General features: G+C 38.3%; 4 protein-coding genes and 1 pseudogene across 4 annotated transcripts; all 5 read right to left on the bottom strand.

The window, feature by feature from the left end:
• Positions 1-69: 69 nt before the first annotated feature.
• Positions 70-10,828, bottom strand: LOC127360657 (trace amine-associated receptor 13c-like). The gene is made up of 3 exons (XM_051395105.1): positions 10,531-10,828; positions 1,489-1,694; positions 70-1,305 (listed from the first exon to the last, which is right to left on the bottom strand). Exons 2-3 carry the CDS (start codon positions 1,659-1,661, stop codon positions 489-491), a joined length of 990 nt encoding a protein of 329 aa, XP_051251065.1. The 5' UTR covers positions 1,662-1,694; positions 10,531-10,828; the 3' UTR covers positions 70-488.
• On the bottom strand, positions 4,480-8,789 carry LOC127360658 (trace amine-associated receptor 13c-like). Its single transcript, XM_051395106.1, has 2 exons — positions 5,899-8,789; positions 4,480-5,715 (listed from the first exon to the last, which is right to left on the bottom strand). Exons 1-2 carry the CDS (start codon positions 6,069-6,071, stop codon positions 4,899-4,901), a joined length of 990 nt encoding a protein of 329 aa, XP_051251066.1. The 5' UTR covers positions 6,072-8,789; the 3' UTR covers positions 4,480-4,898.
• LOC127360659 (trace amine-associated receptor 13c-like) lies at positions 8,890-10,498 on the bottom strand (annotated as a pseudogene).
• Positions 10,829-13,314: 2,486 nt separating the features above from the next.
• Positions 13,315-14,946, bottom strand: LOC127360656 (trace amine-associated receptor 1-like). Its single transcript, XM_051395104.1, has 2 exons — positions 14,733-14,946; positions 13,315-14,549 (listed from the first exon to the last, which is right to left on the bottom strand). Exons 1-2 carry the CDS (start codon positions 14,903-14,905, stop codon positions 13,775-13,777), a joined length of 948 nt encoding a protein of 315 aa, XP_051251064.1. The 5' UTR covers positions 14,906-14,946; the 3' UTR covers positions 13,315-13,774.
• Positions 14,947-18,806: 3,860 nt separating this feature from the next.
• LOC127360662 (trace amine-associated receptor 1-like) lies at positions 18,807-20,461 on the bottom strand. The gene is made up of 2 exons (XM_051395109.1): positions 20,226-20,461; positions 18,807-20,041 (listed from the first exon to the last, which is right to left on the bottom strand). The coding sequence occupies exons 1-2, from the start codon at positions 20,396-20,398 to the stop codon at positions 19,267-19,269; spliced, it is 948 nt and encodes a 315-aa protein (XP_051251069.1). The 5' UTR covers positions 20,399-20,461; the 3' UTR covers positions 18,807-19,266.
• Between the last annotated feature and the right edge of the window lie 777 nt (positions 20,462-21,238).

Below are 21,238 nucleotides of genomic sequence, written 5' to 3'. Positions count from 1 at the left end.
AAATTAATGATGATAAAAAATATATTCTGTATTTCTTCAGCTTCTGAGGTTACTATTAATTGCTGACTCTTAGCTTTAAATGGGCTTGTATTTAAAGGTGTTCACATACAAAATGGCTGCATTACAGGCCTGGCACAACATCTCCAGGTAGATACAATACAAAGTATCGGCTAATGTCTGTGGGTCCCAGACTTCAGTCATGTATAATACAGGGTACAACTGCCTACACTTTTCTTTTAATGTGGATATAAAACTTCCACATCCACTGTGCTTAAGCATACAGTCAGCATAACAAAAATGTGTCACAGTCCTGATACCTACAGACTGTACAGTGAATCCTAGACGTGGTGATTTGTCCAAAATACATGCAGATGGACAAACCCCAAATAGCTCCACTGTTATATTAATAAACAGAATGGCAATTTCCATGACCAAGTAAATTTTTCTATTAATGCAAAGACAAATCTCAGGCATTACACAGAGTCTCTCTACAGTATGTTGGTCTCACAGGAGTCAGGCTGCAGTATCTTTAATGTAACAATGAGCTTAATGGATTTTCTAAACCAGGGATAAAAAAAGGCATAGATCATGGGGTTTAGACAGGAGTTTAAACACAGCAAACATATTATCAAGCCAACAGATGAAACATTGAGTAAGTTATCTTGGCCTGTAATAGCAACACAATAATATGGGCAGATACATATTAGAAACACAACTACAACAACACCAAGAGCCCTGGCTGCTTTCATTTCAGATTTTTTAGCAGTTACTTTCACTGATTTCTGGAGTGTGACAGCTGCAATATGTGACCGCATGGCACGAGCCTGAGACACAGCCACCACAAAAACTCTCATATACAGAACTACAATGACAGTAATGGGAACGATGAAGGTAAAAATAAGATCTACAAATCCAGCTATATAGTTAACAACAATGATACACTCTCCAACACAGGAGTTATACCTGCCTGGTTGTTCCAGGACATCAATTAGACTCAGACCTTGAATGATTAGAGGCCATATCCAACACAGACAAATACAGACTATAACTCTTTTTTCTGTGACTTTGGTGGAGTAATGCAGAGGATGACAAATAGCAACATAACGGTCAACAGATATAATCACCATGGTTCCAACTGAGGCAGAGGTAACTACGTATACTAGATACTGACCAAATGCACACATGAGGTCACCAAAGAACCAGCAGCCATCTAAGTACATCATTTGAAAGCACATTACGAAACCCATGAAGAAATCTGAGACAGCCAGAGAGAGGAGGATGAAGTTGGTGGGGGTGTGGAGCTGCCTGGAGAGGAAGACCAGCAATATAGTTATCATTAGTTATAATATCAATCATTGTTTAAACAGAAACAGATAGAGCAAAGACTGAAATATAATTAGATTAGTTCGAAAATTATTCTTTTCCTAAGATCAGCCAAATTTTTTTTTTTTTACTTTCTGTCCATTTCATAAATGAATGATTATCTACTTGAAGTGGGAGATAGAGATGATGACCAGCAGGTTAAGAACTGCAGTGATCAGAGAGATGGAGGACAGCAGAATGTTAATCAGCATGGTCTCAAAGTGAGCACCCCCAATCTTCCTGCAGGAGGTGTTGAGGAGTTGTGGAAAGCAGAGTTCACTTCCCTCCAAGGTCTCCATCAGCACAGAGCTCTGGCAGCTTTATGACCAAACCTTTTTGTCATACAACTGATTTATCTCTATCCTCCCTGTCTACACCTCCTTCCTCTTCACCTCTGCCCAATCCCATTCTCAGCACATGACCTGTCTCTTTCACGAAATATGATGTATGAAGTAAAGGTGTCATTTAGAGTTAATTGTCCATTTAAACTGTGTTGAAAGTTGAGCTCTCCTGAGCTAATATATGTTGGAATCACTGGGACCTTTAAATACCAATTTGTTCATTTTGTGTGATTGCATTGTACTTTTATTATTGTAATATCTGAACATTACCTGTGCCAAGATTGATTTTAATACAGTGAAGCAAAGCAAAGTTACAGAGGTTTTAGTAAAGGACGTTTTAGGCGGAATCTCCAAATCTGTAAAACTCAAAACTTTAATGTCAAATTCACTTCTGGAATTTTTTGAAGATATGTATGATTCTAGTGAATATACATCACACGTGTACTTGTTTATTACGTAGGGATGGATTCTTGAGAAGCACAGACACAAAATGTGGTGCTTTTGTTTTATCATGACATTTTTAGACGCAAATGATCCCTGAGCTGAACATGAGCTGTAGGTATAACTCACTCCCAGGATCATCGTCAGCTAGGCGCGCTCCAATAAGTTTGTAATCACATGATTCAGATGACACTCGAAATTCAGAATGAGGCAGGAAGTATAAGGTAAAGGGGGGCCTTTAAATATGAACTCATTCATTTGGTGTGGTTAACTGGACTTTTATTGTGACGGGTCACTTCCTGTCACCTCATTCGGTCACTTCCTGTGACCGTTACTTGATGCTGCTTGATGGCACGCGATGGGTTAGGGTTAATCCAATTTCTGAATTAATAGTTTAGTGTTTTTTATGAGACTGATCAATTAATTATTGGCTACAGTTTTTCCTTATTTCAGGGTGGTGCCCCGAGGAACTTTAATATTAATTAAAGTCATTTTCTATTATAATGAGGACCAAAATTAATTGATTACGCTACAATTACACCACTGTATGGTACCACTGTGATTTATCATAGCACCTACAGAAGTGAATAGGAGAATGGATAAGGTGGAAAGATGAAAGCCCATACTGTGTTAGTTATTGCTCACTTATTGTGTCGTCCCAGTCAGCGTGTGTGTTTGAAATCTGCAATCGACCAATCCATTCTTAAATTATGGCTAAAAACCTATTTTTAGGTCAAAATGACCTTTGACCTTTAAGTCAAAAGTGACCGGCTGTCATTACCCGTCTTGTGGACCATGCATAAATAGGAGGGAAACAGTTTTAAACTTAAACATGTACCATTGTATAACTTAACCATAATGCAACTCAAATAACATACAGGAAATATACTGAAGAGACTAATAATGAGATGTGGTAGTTAGTAATATCAGTGTGTCAGTAGTTGTATAAGTAAATAAGTGATGGGTGAGGGTGTAGTAAGTTGCAGAATCCAACTAATAACCAGACAGAGTCCAACCAAACAGAAACATGGTGCCGGAGAAACAAAGAGAGAGTGAATAACGGGACGGCTGGACCTTAAATGCCCCTGGGAGACGGCCCAGGTTCTCCCAGGGCAAAGGAAATATACAGCAGGCCCTTCAATAACTGTGAAATAACGCTTCAATCTCTCTTTTAAACTTTAAACTGTTTTAAACTTAAAGATGTACCATTGTTTAACTTAACCATAATGCAACTCAAATAATATACAGGAAATATGTTGAAAACAATAAGATGTGATAATCAGTAACATCAGCGTGTCAGTAGGTGCATGAGGGAATAAGTGATGGGTGAGGGTGTAGTAAGGTGCAAAATCCAACTAATAACCAGGCAGAGTCCAACCAAACAGAAACATGGTGCCAGAGAAACAAAGAGAGAGTGAATGACAGGTAGCTGGACCTTAAATGCCCCTGGGAGACTGCCCAGGTGCTCCCAAGGCATTCATGACAACAGCAAGGGAAAAATACAGCAGGCCCTTCACTGACTGTGAAATAACACTGCAATCTCTCCTTCTTTTCCAGAGTTATGGTGTTGAATGACAATAAACAACAAAAAAGTATTTTTCCAGGACATTATGATTTCAGAGTGGAGATGACCTTTCACCTTTTGGGTAGTGTAAAGGTAAGGGTTATGACTAAAACTGTTCGTCAAGTTAATTTTGAGGTCACTATTACCTTGACCTTTGAGTCAAAAGCGTCACCAATGCATTATCTCACCAATTGTACAACTTAAATGTAAATACACAACTTCATGGCAATCAATCAGGGGTTGTTGAGATATTTCACTCTGGACCACAGTGGTGGGCCGACTAGCAGACTGTCGTTGTCATCATTGTTAGGGAAAATATGCAAACTGTAGTGGTGCTCACATTATTTGTGTTCAATTCCAAGGCTGTATGCGACATTAACTTTTGGTCTGCGAGTGATATGTATGTTTGTCAGGATTCAGGAGTTTTTTATGGAATCACTTAGTTAAAGGTCCACTGTGAAAGATTTACTGGCATTGTTGTCAGTTTGTGACAATAGATCCTTCTAAATGTTACACACTGGACCTTTTTTAATTTATGAAGCTGATAAACAATTCCTTGCAGATGGAGTGTATATTATATATAGTATATCCTTCTTTTTTCATTAACTTTTCTCTTCTAGCCTGTACAATGCAAGAAATCAGAACAAGTAAAAGACAATATAATATAAGTCAAAGGTTGTGCTAAATTGGCCTGTATGCCACAAATTAATGATGATAAAAAATATATTCTGTATTTCTTCAGCTTCTGAGGTTACTATTAATTGCTGACTCTTAGCTTTAAATGGGCTTGTATTTAAAGGTGTTCACATACAAAATGGCTGCATTACAGGCCTGGCACAACATCTCCAGGTAGATACAATACAAAGTATCGGCTAATGTCTGTGGGTCCCAGACTTCAGTCATGTATAATACAGGGTACAACTGCCTACACTTTTCTTTTAATGTGGATATAAAACTTCCACATCCACTGTGCTTAAGCATACAGTCAGCATAACAAAAATGTGTCACAGTCCTGATACCTACAGACTGTACAGTGAATCCTAGACGTGGTGATTTGTCCAAAATACATGCAGATGGACAAACCCCAAATAGCTCCACTGTTATATTAATAAACAGAATGGCAATTTCCATGACCAAGTAAATTTTTCTATTAATGCAAAGACAAATCTCAGGCATTACACAGAGTCTCTCTACAGTATGTTGGTCTCACAGGAGTCAGGCTGCAGTATCTTTAATGTAACAATGAGCTTAATGGATTTTCTAAACCAGGGATAAAAAAAGGCATAGATCATGGGGTTTAGACAGGAGTTTAAACACAGCAAACATATTATCAAGCCAACAGATGAAACATTGAGTAAGTTATCTTGGCCTGTAATAGCAACACAATAATATGGGCAGATACATATTAGAAACACAACTACAACAACACCAAGAGCCCTGGCTGCTTTCATTTCAGATTTTTTAGCAGTTACTTTCACTGATTTCTGGAGTGTGACAGCTGCAATATGTGACCGCATGGCACGAGCCTGAGACACAGCCACCACAAAAACTCTCATATACAGAACTACAATGACAGTAATGGGAACGATGAAGGTAAAAATAAGATCTACAAATCCAGCTATATAGTTAACAACAATGATACACTCTCCAACACAGGAGTTATACCTGCCTGGTTGTTCCAGGACATCAATTAGACTCAGACCTTGAATGATTAGAGGCCATATCCAACACAGACAAATACAGACTATAACTCTTTTTTCTGTGACTTTGGTGGAGTAATGCAGAGGATGACAAATAGCAACATAACGGTCAACAGATATAATCACCATGGTTCCAACTGAGGCAGAGGTAACTACGTATACTAGATACTGACCAAATGCACACATGAGGTCACCAAAGAACCAGCAGCCATCTAAGTACATCATTTGAAAGCACATTACGAAACCCATGAAGAAATCTGAGACAGCCAGAGAGAGGAGGATGAAGTTGGTGGGGGTGTGGAGCTGCCTGGAGAGGAAGACCAGCAATATAGTTATCATTAGTTATAATATCAATCATTGTTTAAACAGAAACAGATAGAGCAAAGACTGAAATATAATTAGATTAGTTCGAAAATTATTCTTTTCCTAAGATCAGCCAAATTTTTTTTTTTTTACTTTCTGTCCATTTCATAAATGAATGATTATCTACTTGAAGTGGGAGATAGAGATGATGACCAGCAGGTTAAGAACTGCAGTGATCAGAGAGATGGAGGACAGCAGAATGTTAATCAGCATGGTCTCAAAGTGAGCACCCCCAATCTTCCTGCAGGAGGTGTTGAGGAGTTGTGGAAAGCAGAGTTCACTTCCCTCCAAGGTCTCCATCAGCACAGAGCTCTGGCAGCTTTATGACCAAACCTTTTTGTCACACAACTGATTTATCTCTATCCTCCCTGTCTACACCTCCTTCCTCTTCACCTCTGCCCAATCCCATTCTCAGCACATGACCTGTCTCTTTCACTAAATATGATGTATGAAGTAAAGGTGTCATTTAGAGTTAATTGTCCATTTAAACTGTGTTGAAAGTTGAGCTCTCCTGAGCTAATATATGTTGGAATCACTGGGACCTTTAAATACCAATTTGTTCATTTTGTGTGATTGCATTGTACTTTTATTATTGTAATATCTGAACATTACCTGTGCCAAGATTGATTTTAATACAGTGAAGCAAAGCAAAGTTACAGAGGTTTTAGTAAAGGACGTTTTAGGCGGAATCTCCAAATCTGTAAAACTCAAAACTTTAATGTCAAATTCACTTCTGGAATTTTTTGAAGATATGTATGATTCTAGTGAATATACATCACACGTGTACTTGTTTATTACGTAGGGATGGATTCTTGAGAAGCACAGACACAAAATGTGGTGCTTTTGTTTTATCATGACATTTTTAGACGCAAATGATCCCTGAGCTGAACATGAGCTGTAGGTATAACTCACTCCCAGGATCATCGTCAGCTAGGCGCGCTCCAATAAGTTTGTAATCACATGATTCAGATGACACTCGAAATTCAGAATGAGGCAGGAAGTATAAGGTAAAGGGGGGCCTTTAAATAAGAACTCATTCATTTGGTGTGGTTAACTGGACTTTTATTGTGACAGGTCACTTCCTGTCACCTCATTCGGTCACTTCCTGTGACCGTTACTTGATGCTGCTTGATGGCACGCGATGGGTTAGGGTTAATCCAATTTCTGAATTAATAGTTTAGTGTTTTTTATGAGACTGATCAATTAATTATTGGCTACAGTTTTTCCTTATTTCAGGGTGGTGCCCCGAGGAACTTTAATATTAATTAAAGTCATTTTCTATTATAATGAGGACCAAAATTAATTGATTACGCTACAATTACACCACTGTATGGTACCACTGTGATTTATCATAGCACCTACAGAAGTGAATAGGAGAATGGATAAGGTGGAAAGATGAAAGCCCATACTGTGTTAGTTATTGCTCACTTATTGTGTCGTCCCAGTCAGCGTGTGTGTTTGAAATCTGCAATCGACCAATCCATTCTTAAATTATGGCTAAAAACCTATTTTTAGGTCAAAATGACCTTTGACCTTTAAGTCAAAAGTGACCGGCTGTCATTACCCGTCTTGTGGACCATGCATAAATAGGAGGGAAACAGTTTTAAACTTAAACATGTACCATTGTATAACTTAACCATAATGCAACTCAAATAACATACAGGAAATATACTGAAGAGACTAATAATGAGATGTGGTAGTTAGTAATATCAGTGTGTCAGTAGTTGTATAAGTAAATAAGTGATGGGTGAGGGTGTAGTAAGTTGCAGAATCCAACTAATAACCAGACAGAGTCCAACCAAACAGAAACATGGTGCCGGAGAAACAAAGAGAGAGTGAATAACGGGACGGCTGGACCTTAAATGCCCCTGGGAGACGGCCCAGGTTCTCCCAGGGCAAAGGAAATATACAGCAGGCCCTTCAATAACTGTGAAATAACGCTTCAATCTCTCTTTTAAACTTTAAACTGTTTTAAACTTAAAGATGTACCATTGTTTAACTTAACCATAATGCAACTCAAATAATATACAGGAAATATGTTGAAAACAATAAGATGTGATAATCAGTAACATCAGCGTGTCAGTAGGTGCATGAGGGAATAAGTGATGGGTGAGGGTGTAGTAAGGTGCAAAATCCAACTAATAACCAGGCAGAGTCCAACCAAACAGAAACATGGTGCCAGAGAAACAAAGAGAGAGTGAATGACAGGTAGCTGGACCTTAAATGCCCCTGGGAGACTGCCCAGGTGCTCCCAAGGCATTCATGACAACAGCAAGGGAAAAATACAGCAGGCCCTTCACTGACTGTGAAATAACACTGCAATCTCTCCTTCTTTTCCAGAGTTATGGTGTTGAATGACAATAAACAACAAAAAAGTATTTTTCCAGGACATTATGATTTCAGAGTGGAGATGACCTTTCACCTTTTGGGTAGTGTAAAGGTAAGGGTTATGACTAAAACTGTTCGTCAAGTTAATTTTGAGGTCACTATTACCTTGACCTTTGAGTCAAAAGCGTCACCAATGCATTATCTCACCAATTGTACAACTTAAATGTAAATACACAACTTCATGGCAATCAATCAGGGGTTGTTGAGATATTTCACTCTGGACCACAGTGGTGGGCCGACTAGCAGACTGTCGTTGTCATCATTGTTAGGGAAAATATGCAAACTGTAGTGGTGCTCACATTATTTGTGTTCAATTCCAAGGCTGTATGCGACATTAACTTTTGGTCTGCGAGTGATATGTATGTTTGTCAGGATTCAGGAGTTTTTTATGGAATCACTTAGTTAAAGGTCCACTGTGAAAGATTTACTGGCATTGTTGTCAGTTTGTGACAATAGATCCTTCTAAATGTTACACACTGGACCTTTTTTAATTTATGAAGCTGATAAACAATTCCTTGCAGATGGAGTGTATATTATATATAGTATATCCTTCTTTTTTCATTAACTTTTCTCTTCTAGCCTGTACAATGCAAGAAATCAGAACAAGTAAAAGACAATATAATATAAGTCAAAGGTTGTGCTAAATTGGCCTGTATGCCACAAATTAATGATGATAAAAAATATATTCTGTATTTCTTCAGCTTCTGAGGTTACTATTAATTGCTGACTCTTAGCTTTAAATGGGCTTGTATTTAAAGGTGTTCACATACAAAATGGCTGCATTACAGGCCTGGCACAACATCTCCAGGTAGATACAATACAAAGTATCGGCTAATGTCTGTGGGTCCCAGACTTCAGTCATGTATAATACAGGGTACAACTGCCTACACTTTTCTTTTAATGTGGATATAAAACTTCCACATCCACTGTGCTTAAGCATACAGTCAGCATAACAAAAATGTGTCACAGTCCTGATACCTACAGACTGTACAGTGAATCCTAGACGTGGTGATTTGTCCAAAATACATGCAGATGGACAAACCCCAAATAGCTCCACTGTTATATTAATAAACAGAATGGCAATTTCCATGACCAAGTAAATTTTTCTATTAATGCAAAGACAAATCTCAGGCATTACACAGAGTCTCTCTACAGTATGTTGGTCTCACAGGAGTCAGGCTGCAGTATCTTTAATGTAACAATGAGCTTAATGGATTTTCTAAACCAGGGATAAAAAAAGGCATAGATCATGGGGTTTAGACAGGAGTTTAAACACAGCAAACATATTATCAAGCCAACAGATGAAACATTGAGTAAGTTATCTTGGCCTGTAATAGCAACACAATAATATGGGCAGATACATATTAGAAACACAACTACAACAACACCAAGAGCCCTGGCTGCTTTCATTTCAGATTTTTTAGCAGTTACTTTCACTGATTTCTGGAGTGTGACAGCTGCAATATGTGACCGCATGGCACGAGCCTGAGACACAGCCACCACAAAAACTCTCATATACAGAACTACAATGACAGTAATGGGAACGATGAAGGTAAAAATAAGATCTACAAATCCAGCTATATAGTTAACAACAATGATACACTCTCCAACACAGGAGTTATACCTGCCTGGTTGTTCCAGGACATCAATTAGACTCAGACCTTGAATGATTAGAGGCCATATCCAACACAGACAAATACAGACTATAACTCTTTTTTCTGTGACTTTGGTGGAGTAATGCAGAGGATGACAAATAGCAACATAACGGTCAACAGATATAATCACCATGGTTCCAACTGAGGCAGAGGTAACTACGTATACTAGATACTGACCAAATGCACACATGAGGTCACCAAAGAACCAGCAGCCATCTAAGTACATCATTTGAAAGCACATTACGAAACCCATGAAGAAATCTGAGACAGCCAGAGAGAGGAGGATGAAGTTGGTGGGGGGTGTGGAGCTGCCTGGAGAGGAAGACCAGCAATATAGTTATCATTAGTTATAATATCAATCATTGTTTAAACAGAAACAGATAGAGCAAAGACTGAAATATAATTAGATTAGTTCGAAAATTATTCTTTTCCTAAGATCAGCCAAATTTTTTTTTTTTTCTTTCTGTCCATTTCATAAATGAATGATTATCTACTTGAAGTGGGAGATAGAGATGATGACCAGCAGGTTAAGAACTGCAGTGATCAGAGAGATGGAGGACAGCAGAATGTTAATCAGCATGGTCTCAAAGTGAGCACCCCCAATCTTCCTGCAGGAGGTGTTGAGGAGTTGTGGAAAGCAGAGTTCACTTCCCTCTAAGGTCTCCATCAGCACAGAGAGGAGAAGCTGCTGAGCTCTGGCAGCTTTATGACCAAACCTTTTTGTCACACAACTGATTTATCTCTATCCTCCCTGTCTACACCTCCTTCCTCTTCACCTCTGCCCAATCCCATTCTCAGCACATGACCTGTCTCTTTCACTAAATATGATGTATGAAGTAAAGGTGTCATTTAGAGTTAATTGTCCATTTAAACTGTGTTGAAAGTTGAGCTCTCCTGAGCTAATATATGTTGGAATCACTGGGACCTTTAAATACCAATTTGTTCATTTTGTGTGATTGCATTGTACTTTTATTATTGTAATATCTGAACATTACCTGTGCCAAGATTGCTTTTAATACAGTGAAGCAAAGCAAAGTTACAGAGGTTTTAGTAAAGGACGTTTTAGGCGGAATCTCCAAATCTGTAGAACTCAAAACTTTAATGTCAAATTCACTTCTGGAATTTTTTGAAGATATGTATGATTCTAGTGAATATACATCACACGTGTACTTGTTTATTACGTAGGGATGGATTCTTGAGAAGCACAGACACAAAATGTGGTGCTTTTGTTTTATCATGACATTTTTAGACGCAAATGATCCCTGAGCTGAACATGAGCTGTAGGTATAACTCACTCCCAGGATCATCGTCAGCTAGGCGCGCTCCAATAAGTTTGTAATCACATGATTCAGATGACACTCGAAATTCAGAATGAGGCAGGAAGTATAAGGTAAAGGGGGGCCTTTAAATATGAACTCATTCATTTGGTGTGGTTAACTGGACTTTTATTGTGACAGGTCACTTCCTGTCACCTCATTCGGTCACTTCCTGTGACCGTTACTTGATGCTGCTTGATGGCACGCGATGGGTTAGGGTTAATCCAATTTCTGAATTAATAGTTTAGTGTTTTTTATGAGACTGATCAATTAATTATTGGCTTCAGTTTTTCCTTATTTCAGGGTGGTGCCCCGAGGAACTTTAATATTAATTAAAGTCATTTTCTATTATAATGAGGACCAAAATTAATTGATTACGCTACAATTACACCACTGTATGGTACCACTGTGATTTATCATAGCACCTACAGAAGTGAATAGGAGAATGGATAAGGTGGAAAGATGAAAGCCCATACTGTGTTAGTTATTGCTCACTTATTGTGTCGTCCCAGTCAGCGTGTGTGTTTGAAATCTGCAATCGACCAATCCATTCTTAAATTATGGCTAAAAACCTATTTTTAGGTCAAAATGACCTTTGACCTTTAAGTCAAAAGTGACCAGCTGTCATTTCCCGTCTTGTGGACCATGCATAAATAGGAGGGAAACAGTTTTAAACTTAAACATGTACCATTGTATAACTTAACCATAATGCAACTCAAATAACATACAGGAAATATACTGAAGAGACTAATAATGAGATGTGGTAGTTAGTAATATCAGTGTGTCAGTAGTTGTATAAGTAAATAAGTGATGGGTGAGGGTGTAGTAAGTTGCAGAATCCAACTAATAACCAGGCAGAGTCCAACCAAACAGAAACATGGTGCCGGAGAAACAAAGAGAGAGTGAATAACGGGACGGCTGGACCTTAAATGCCCCTGGGAGACGGCCCAGGTTCTCCCAGGGCAAAGGAAATATACAGCAGGCCCTTCAATAACTGTGAAATAACGCTTCAATCTCTCTTTTAAACTTTAAACTGTTTTAAACTTAAAGATGTACCATTGTTTAACTTAACCATAATGCAACTCAAATAATATACAGGAAATATGTTGAAAACAATAAGATGTGATAATCAGTAACATCAGCGTGTCAGTAGGTGCATGAGGGAATAAGTGATGGGTGAGGGTGTAGTAAGGTGCAAAATCCAACTAATAACCAGGCAGAGTCCAACCAAACAGAAACATGGTGCCAGAGAAACAAAGAGAGAGTGAATGACAGGTAGCTGGACCTTAAATGCCCCTGGGAGACTGCCCAGGTGCTCCCAAGGCATTCATGACAACAGCAAGGGAAAAATACAGCAGGCCCTTCACTGACTGTGAAATAACACTGCAATCTCTCCTTCTTTTCCAGAGTTATGGTGTTGAATGACAATAAACAACAAAAAGTATTTTTCCAGGACATTATGATTTCAGAGTGGAGATGACCTTTCACCTTTTGGGTAGTGTAAAGGTAAGGGTTATGACTAAAACTGTTCGTCAAGTTAATTTTGAGGTCACTATTACCTTGACCTTTGAGTCAAAAGCGTCACCAATGCATTATCTCACCAATTGTACAACTTAAATGTAAATACACAACTTCATGGCAATCAATCAGGGGTTGTTGAGATATTTCACTCTGGACCACAGTGGTGGGCCGACTAGCAGACTGTCGTTGTCGTCATTGTTAGGGAAAATATGCAAACTGTAGTGGTGCTCACATTATTTGTGTTCAATTCCAAGGCTGTATGCGACATTAACTTTTGGTCTGCGAGTGATATGTATGTTTGTCAGGATTCAGGAGTTTTTTATGGAATCACTTAGTTAAAGGTCCACTGTGAAAGATTTACTGGCATTGTTGTCAGTTTGTGACAATAGATCCTTCTAAATGTTACACACTGGACCTTTTTTAATTTATGAAGCTGATAAACAATTCCTTGCAGATGGAGTGTATATTATATATAGTATATCCTTCTTTTTTCATTAACTTTTCTCTTCTAGCCTGTACAATGCAAGAAATCAGAACAAGTAAAAGACAATATAATATAAGTCAAAGGTTGTGCTAAATTGGCCTGTATGCCACAAATTAATGATGATAAAAAATATATTCTGTATTTCTTCAGCTTCTGAGGTTACTATTAATTGCTGACTCTTAGCTTTAAATGGGCTTGTATTTAAAGGTGTTCACATACAAAATGGCTGCATTACAGGCCTGGCACAACATCTCCAGGTAGATACAATACAAAGTATCGGCTAATGTCTGTGGGTCCCAGACTTCAGTCATGTATAATACAGGGTACAACTGCCTACACTTTTCTTTTAATGTGGATATAAAACTTCCACATCCACTGTGCTTAAGCATACAGTCAGCATAACAAAAATGTGTCACAGTCCTGATACCTACAGACTGTACAGTGAATCCTAGACGTGGTGATTTGTCCAAAATACATGCAGATGGACAAACCCCAAATAGCTCCACTGTTATATTAATAAACAGAATGGCAATTTCCATGACCAAGTAAATTTTTCTATTAATGCAAAGACAAATCTCAGGCATTACACAGAGTCTCTCTACAGTATGTTGGTCTCACAGGAGTCAGGCTGCAGTATCTTTAATGTAACAATGAGCTTAATGGATTTTCTAAACCAGGGATAAAAAAGGCATAGATCATGGGGTTTAGACAGGAGTTTAAACACAGCAAACATATTATCAAGCCAACAGATGAAACATTGAGTAAGTTATCTTGGCCTGTAATAGCAACACAATAATATGGGCAGATACATATTAGAAACACAACTACAACAACACCAAGAGCCCTGGCTGCTTTCATTTCAGATTTTTTAGCAGTTACTTTCACTGATTTCTGGAGTGTGACAGCTGCAATATGTGACCGCATGGCACGAGCCTGAGACACAGCCACCACAAAAACTCTCATATACAGAACTACAATGACAGTAATGGGAACGATGAAGGTAAAAATAAGATCTACAAATCCAGCTATATAGTTAACAACAATGATACACTCTCCAACACAGGAGTTATACCTGCCTGGTTGTTCCAGGACATCAATTAGACTCAGACCTTGAATGATTAGAGGCCATATCCAACACAGACAAATACAGACTATAACTCTTTTTTCTGTGACTTTGGTGGAGTAATGCAGAGGATGACAAATAGCAACATAACGGTCAACAGATATAATCACCATGGTTCCAACTGAGGCAGAGGTAACTACGTATACTAGATACTGACCAAATGCACACATGAGGTCACCAAAGAACCAGCAGCCATCTAAGTACATCATTTGAAAGCACATTACGAAACCCATGAAGAAATCTGAGACAGCCAGAGAGAGGAGGATGAAGTTGGTGGGGGTGTGGAGCTGCCTGGAGAGGAAGACCAGCAATATAGTTATCATTAGTTATAATATCAATCATTGTTTAAACAGAAACAGATAGAGCAAAGACTGAAATATAATTAGATTAGTTCGAAAATTATTCTTTTCCTAAGATCAGCCAAATTTTTTTTTTTTTACTTTCTGTCCATTTCATAAATGAATGATTATCTACTTGAAGTGGGAGATAGAGATGATGACCAGCAGGTTAAGAACTGCAGTGATCAGAGAGATGGAGGACAGCAGAATGTTAATCAGCATGGTCTCAAAGTGAGCACCCCCAATCTTCCTGCAGGAGGTGTTGAGGAGTTGTGGAAAGCAGAGTTCACTTCCCTCCAAGGTCTCCATCAGCACAGAGAGGAGAATCTGCTGAGCTCTGACAGCTTTATGACCAAAGCTTTCTGTCATATAGCTGATTTATGTCTATCCTCCTTCCCCACACCTCCTTCCTCCTCTCCTCTGCCCAATCCCATTCTCAGCAAATTTAGGCATATGACCTAAATTTGGGGAAAGTTAAGGTGGCATTTAGAGTTAATTGTCCATTTAAATTTTGAGAAGTTAAGCTCTCCTGAGCTAACACATGTTAGGACCACCTTTAACCCTGTAGTGCCTGAACCATGAAATAATTGCCAGAAAATTGTATTTATTGTATTATTGTGTATTGAACCTTCTGACAGATTTAAAAAAAGAAATTAAATATCAATTTGCATATATGAGTTCTAATTTGAATCATTTTTGCTACATCCGGTATTTTTGCTTGTTTATTTTATCAAACACATTATTTTTAACCCATTAAACTTTGACTTTCCTCAAGTAATTTCAAAGAGCATTTTTTTCCATACTGCACAACAACGTCATACATGAATGCTGAAATAAAGCGCAGCCATGACAAACCCACCAGTGGAACCGGCATGGTGGAAGAGGAACTTTTCACTTAGTTTAGTTCAGTTTTTGGTTCACAAACTCTTTATTTTGCATTGTGGTAGGCTTGAAAACAGTTTATATCCTTGTTTAGGGAAAGATGGATCTTACATTAAATGTTTTTCTTACCTTAACTTTTTCAACCACTTATGTGTCAGTGATTGAAGGCACACATTTTGGATGTCTCAACTGATCCCTGTATGGGATGTGTACATACCACAATCCCATTCAAAGCACATGTCCTCCGTTTCTGTTTCAGTTAATCTGTGTCTAGTTGAGATCTGTTGGGCTAACATTGGGAGATTGTCTTAGAGTTAGTCTTCTCAAGTGCAAATATCCAAATTTCAAGTAGAACAATCTTGTGTAGAAATGTACTGCAGTTCATCTATGCAGATGAGCACACAGACCAAATGGTCCTGTAAGTTGTCATGTGGGTTGTATTAATTATTAATTCATCTTTATTTAATCAGGCAGTCTCATTAAGATTAAGATTGTTTCTTTTTATGATAATTTCAGATTGTGACTTGAGGAATTTAATGACTCTAACACAGGCAGGGTATTTGTGTGGTCTGCTAGTAAGTATGATGTCAGTTAAGGTTAATTTATGAGGGCTTATGAGCTGATTATGTTCCAGACACTGTTCTAAATCATCAAGGCTTTTGTGGGAGATAGGACTTTAGTCAACCTCTATGCCTAGCTAGGTGGACAGATTTATAGCATATTAAAAGCCCTACTTGTCGCAAAGACCATGCATCTCTTGTAAGATGCATGGTTCTGTAACACACTGGATGTGCTGAAGCCTCCCTACACACCCAGAGACTCTGCCTTGTGTTTATGGTTGTGATAGGGTGTTTGCGTGGGGAGAGAAGAGAAGCACTGGAGAAAGGAGTTCTGGATTGTAGCTGAGACCTGGAGACACTTTATTGGCACACATTGACAGCTTTCACCTCTGGTCTGGTACACTGGCTGCTGGCTCCGTCACCCTTACAGGACAATGAATGGAAAAATGTTTTATAGTTTTTCTTAAAAACTATATTCTAGTGCAAATAAACAAATATATTGTGTCAAAATAATACTGTACAACTAAAAAATTATAAATTACCGGATGTAATTTAATATGCAACCAAACACACTCTGGTTTCAATTAACTTTGAGAGCTATTTCCAAACCATGTATCCAAAATAAATGAATATTGTCACCTCTCTAGATCTGCCCCTGCAGTGGATGAAAGCACCAGTGTGACAGATGATGCTCAGCTGTATGTTTGGGTGAGATTCTTGAAGGTGAGGAAATAGGGAGCAGGAGTGAATGCACATCTGGAATTTTTGGATATGTATTATTCTAGTTAATATGCTTTACACTTGTACTTGTTTATTATGTAGAGATGGATTCTTGAGAAGCATAGACACTAAATGTGGTGCTTTTGTTTTATCATGACATTTTTAGATGAAAATGATCCCTATGTGCTGTAGGTGAAACTTATTCCCAGGATCATCGTCAGCTTGGCGCGCTCCAATAAGTTGTTTGTAGTCACATGATTCAGTTGATGCTCGAAATTCAGAATGAGGTATAGGTATAGGGTCAAAGGAAACCTTTAAATATCAACTCATTCATTTGGTGTGGTTAACTGGACTTTTATTGTGACGGGTCACTTCCTGTCACCTCATTCGGTCACTTCCTGTGACCGTTACTTGATGCTGCTTGATGGCACGCGATGGGTTAGGGTTAATCCAATTTCTGAATTAATAGTTTAGTGTTTTTTATGAGACTGATCAATTAATTATTGGCTTCAGTTTTTCCTTATTTCAGGGTGGTGCCCCGAGGAACTTTAATATTAATTAAAGTCATTTTCTATTATAATGAGGACCAAAATTAATTGATTACGCTACAATTACACCACTGTATGGTACCACTGTGATTTATCATAGCACCTACAGAAGTGAATAGGAGAATGGATAAGGTGGAAAGATGAAAGCCCATACTGTGTTAGTTATTGCTCACTTATTGTGTCGTCCCAGTCAGCGTGTGTGTTTGAAATCTGCAATCGACCAATCCATTCTTAAATTATGGCTAAAAACCTATTTTTAGGTCAAAATGACCTTTGACCTTTAAGTCAAAAGTGACCGGCTGTCATTTCCCGTCTTGTGGACCATGCATAAATGTGAGGGAAACAGTTTTAAACTTAAACATGTACCATTGTATAACTTAACCATAATGCAACTCAAATAACATACAGGAAATATACTGAAGAGACTAATAATGAGATGTGGTAGTTAGTAATATCAGTGTGTCAGTAGTTGTATAAGTAAATAAGTGATGGGTGAGGGTGTAGTAAGTTGCAGAATCCAACTAATAACCAGGCAGAGTCCAACCAAACAGAAACATGGTGCCAGAGAAACAAAGAGAGAGTGAATAACAGGTAGCTGGACCTTAAATGCCCCTGGGAGACTGCCCAGGTGCTCCCAAGGCATTCATGACAACAGCAAGGGAAAAATACAGCAGGCCCTTCACTGACTGTGAAATAACACTGCAATCTCTCCTTCTTTTCCAGAGTTATGGTGTTGAATGACAATAAACAACAAAAAAGTATTTTTCCAGGACATTATGATTTCAGAGTGGAGATGACCTTTCACCTTTTGGGTAGTGTAAAGGTAAGGGTTATGACTAAAACTGTTCGTCAAGTTAATTTTGAGGTCACTATTACCTTGACCTTTGAGTCAAAAGCGTCACCAATGCATTATCTCACCAATTGTACAACTTAAATGTAAATACACAACTTCATGGCAATCAATCAGGGGTTGTTGAGATATTTCACTCTGGACCACAGTGGTGGGCCGACTAGCAGACTGTCGTTGTCATCATTGTTAGGGAAAATATGCAAACTGTAGTGGTGCTCACATTATTTGTGTTCAATTCCAAGGCTGTATGCGACATTAACTTTTGGTCTGCGAGTGATATGTATGTTTGTCAGGATTCAGGAGTTTTTTATGGAATCACTTAGTTAAAGGTCCACTGTGAAAGATTTACTGGCATTGTTGTCAGTTTGTGACAATAGATCCTTCTAAATGTTACACACTGGACCTTTTTAATTTATGAAGCTGATAAACAATTCCTTGCAGATGGAGTGTATATTATATATAGTATATCCTTCTTTTTTCATTAACTTTTCTCTTCTAGCCTGTACAATGCAAGAAATCAGAACAAGTAAAAGACAATATAATATAAGTCAAAGGTTGTGCTAAATTGGCCTGTATGCCACAAATTAATGATGATAAAAAATATATTCTGTATTTCTTCAGCTTCTGAGGTTACTATTAATTGCTGACTCTTAGCTTTAAATGGGCTTGTATTTAAAGGTGTTCACATACAAAATGGCTGCATTACAGGCCTGGCACAACATCTCCAGGTAGATACAATACAAAGTATCGGCTAATGTCTGTGGGTCCCAGACTTCAGTCATGTATAATACAGGGTACAACTGCCTACACTTTTCTTTTAATGTGGATATAAAACTTCCACATCCACTGTGCTTAAGCATACAGTCAGCATAACAAAAATGTGTCACAGTCCTGATACCTACAGACTGTACAGTGAATCCTAGACGTGGTGATTTGTCCAAAATACATGCAGATGGACAAACCCCAAATAGCTCCACTGTTATATTAATAAACAGAATGGCAATTTCCATGACCAAGTAAATTTTTCTATTAATGCAAAGACAAATCTCAGGCATTACACAGAGTCTCTCTACAGTATGTTGGTCTCACAGGAGTCAGGCTGCAGTATCTTTAATGTAACAATGAGCTTAATGGATTTTCTAAACCAGGGATAAAAAAGGCATAGATCATGGGGTTTAGACAGGAGTTTAAACACAGCAAACATATTATCAAGCCAACAGATGAAACATTGAGTAAGTTATCTTGGCCTGTAAGAGCAACACAATAATATGGGCAGATACATATTATAAACACAACTACAACAACACCAAGAGTCCTGGCTGCTTTCATTTCAGATTTTTTAGCAGTTACTTTCACTGATTTCTGGAGTGTGACAGCTGCAATATGTGACCGAATGGCACGAGCCTGAGACACAGCCACCACAAAAACTCTCATATACAGAACTACAATGACAGTAATGGGAACGATGAAGGTAAAAATAAGATCTACAAATCCAGCTATATAGTTAACAACAATGATACACTCTCCAACACAGGAGTTATACCTGCCTGGTTGTTCCAGGACATCAATTAGACTCAGACCTTGAATGATTAGAGGCCATATCCAACACAGACAAATACAGACTATAACTCTTTTTTCTGTGACTTTGGTGGAGTAATGCAGAGGATGACAAATAGCAACATAACGGTCAACAGATATAATCACCATGGTTCCAACTGAGGCAGAGGTAACTACGTATACTAGATACTGACCAAATGCACACATGAGGTCACCAAAGAACCAGCAGCCATCTAAGTACATCATTTGAAAGCACATTACGAAACCCATGAAGAAATCTGAGACAGCCAGAGAGAGGAGGATGAAGTTGGTGGGGGTGTGGAGCTGCCTGGAGAGGAAGACCAGCAATATAGTTATCATTAGTTATAATATCAATCATTGTTTAAACAGAAACAGATAGAGCAAAGACTGAAATATAATTAGATTAGTTCGAAAATTATTCTTTTCCTAAGATCAGCCAAATTTTTTTTTTTTTTACTTTCTGTCCATTTCATAAATGAATGATTATCTACTTGAAGTGGGAGATAGAGATGATGACCAGCAGGTTAAGAACTGCAGTGATCAGAGAGATGGAGGACAGCAGAATGTTAATCAGCATGGTCTCAAAGTGAGCACCCCCAATCTTCCTGCAGGAGGTGTTGAGGAGTTGTGGAAAGCAGAGTTCACTTCCCTCCAAGGTCTCCATCAGCACAGAGCTCTGGCAGCTTTATGACCAAACCTTTTTGTCACACAACTGATTTATCTCTATCCTCCCCTGTCTACACCTCCTTCCTCTTCACCTCTGCCCAATCCCATTCTCAGCACATGACCTGTCTCTTTCACTAAATATGATGTATGAAGTAAAGGTGTCATTTAGAGTTAATTGTCCATTTAAACTGTGTTGAAAGTTGAGCTCTCCTGAGCTAATATATGTTGGAATCACTGGGACCTTTAAATACCAATTTGTTCATTTTGTGTGATTGCATTGTACTTTTATTATTGTAATATCTGAACATTACCTGTGCCAAGATTGATTTTAATACAGTGAAGCAAAGCAAAGTTACAGAGGTTTTAGTAAAGGACGTTTTAGGCGGAATCTCCAAATCTGTAAAACTCAAAACTTTAATGTCAAATTCACTTCTGGAATTTTTTGAAGATATGTATGATTCTAGTGAATATACATCACACGTGTACTTGTTTATTACGTAGGGATGGATTCTTGAGAAGCACAGACACAAAATGTGGTGCTTTTGTTTTATCATGACATTTTTAGACGCAAATGATCCCTGAGCTGAACATGAGCTGTAGGTATAACTCACTCCCAGGATCATCGTCAGCTAGGCGCGCTCCAATAAGTTTGTAATCACATGATTCAGATGACACTCGAAATTCAGAATGAGGCAGGAAGTATAAGGTAAAGGGGGGGCCTTTAAATAAGAACTCATTCATTTGGTGTGGTTAACTGGACTTTTATTGTGACAGGTCACTTCCTGTCACCTCATTCGGTCACTTCCTGTGACCGTTACTTGATGCTGCTTGATGGCAC

Source organism: Dicentrarchus labrax, unplaced genomic scaffold (genome assembly GCF_905237075.1).
Source record: "Dicentrarchus labrax unplaced genomic scaffold, dlabrax2021, whole genome shotgun sequence".
NCBI lineage: Eukaryota > Metazoa > Chordata > Actinopteri > Moronidae > Dicentrarchus > Dicentrarchus labrax.
Note: the sequence above shows the minus strand (reverse complement) of the source record. Positions and strands in the feature narration are given on the sequence as shown.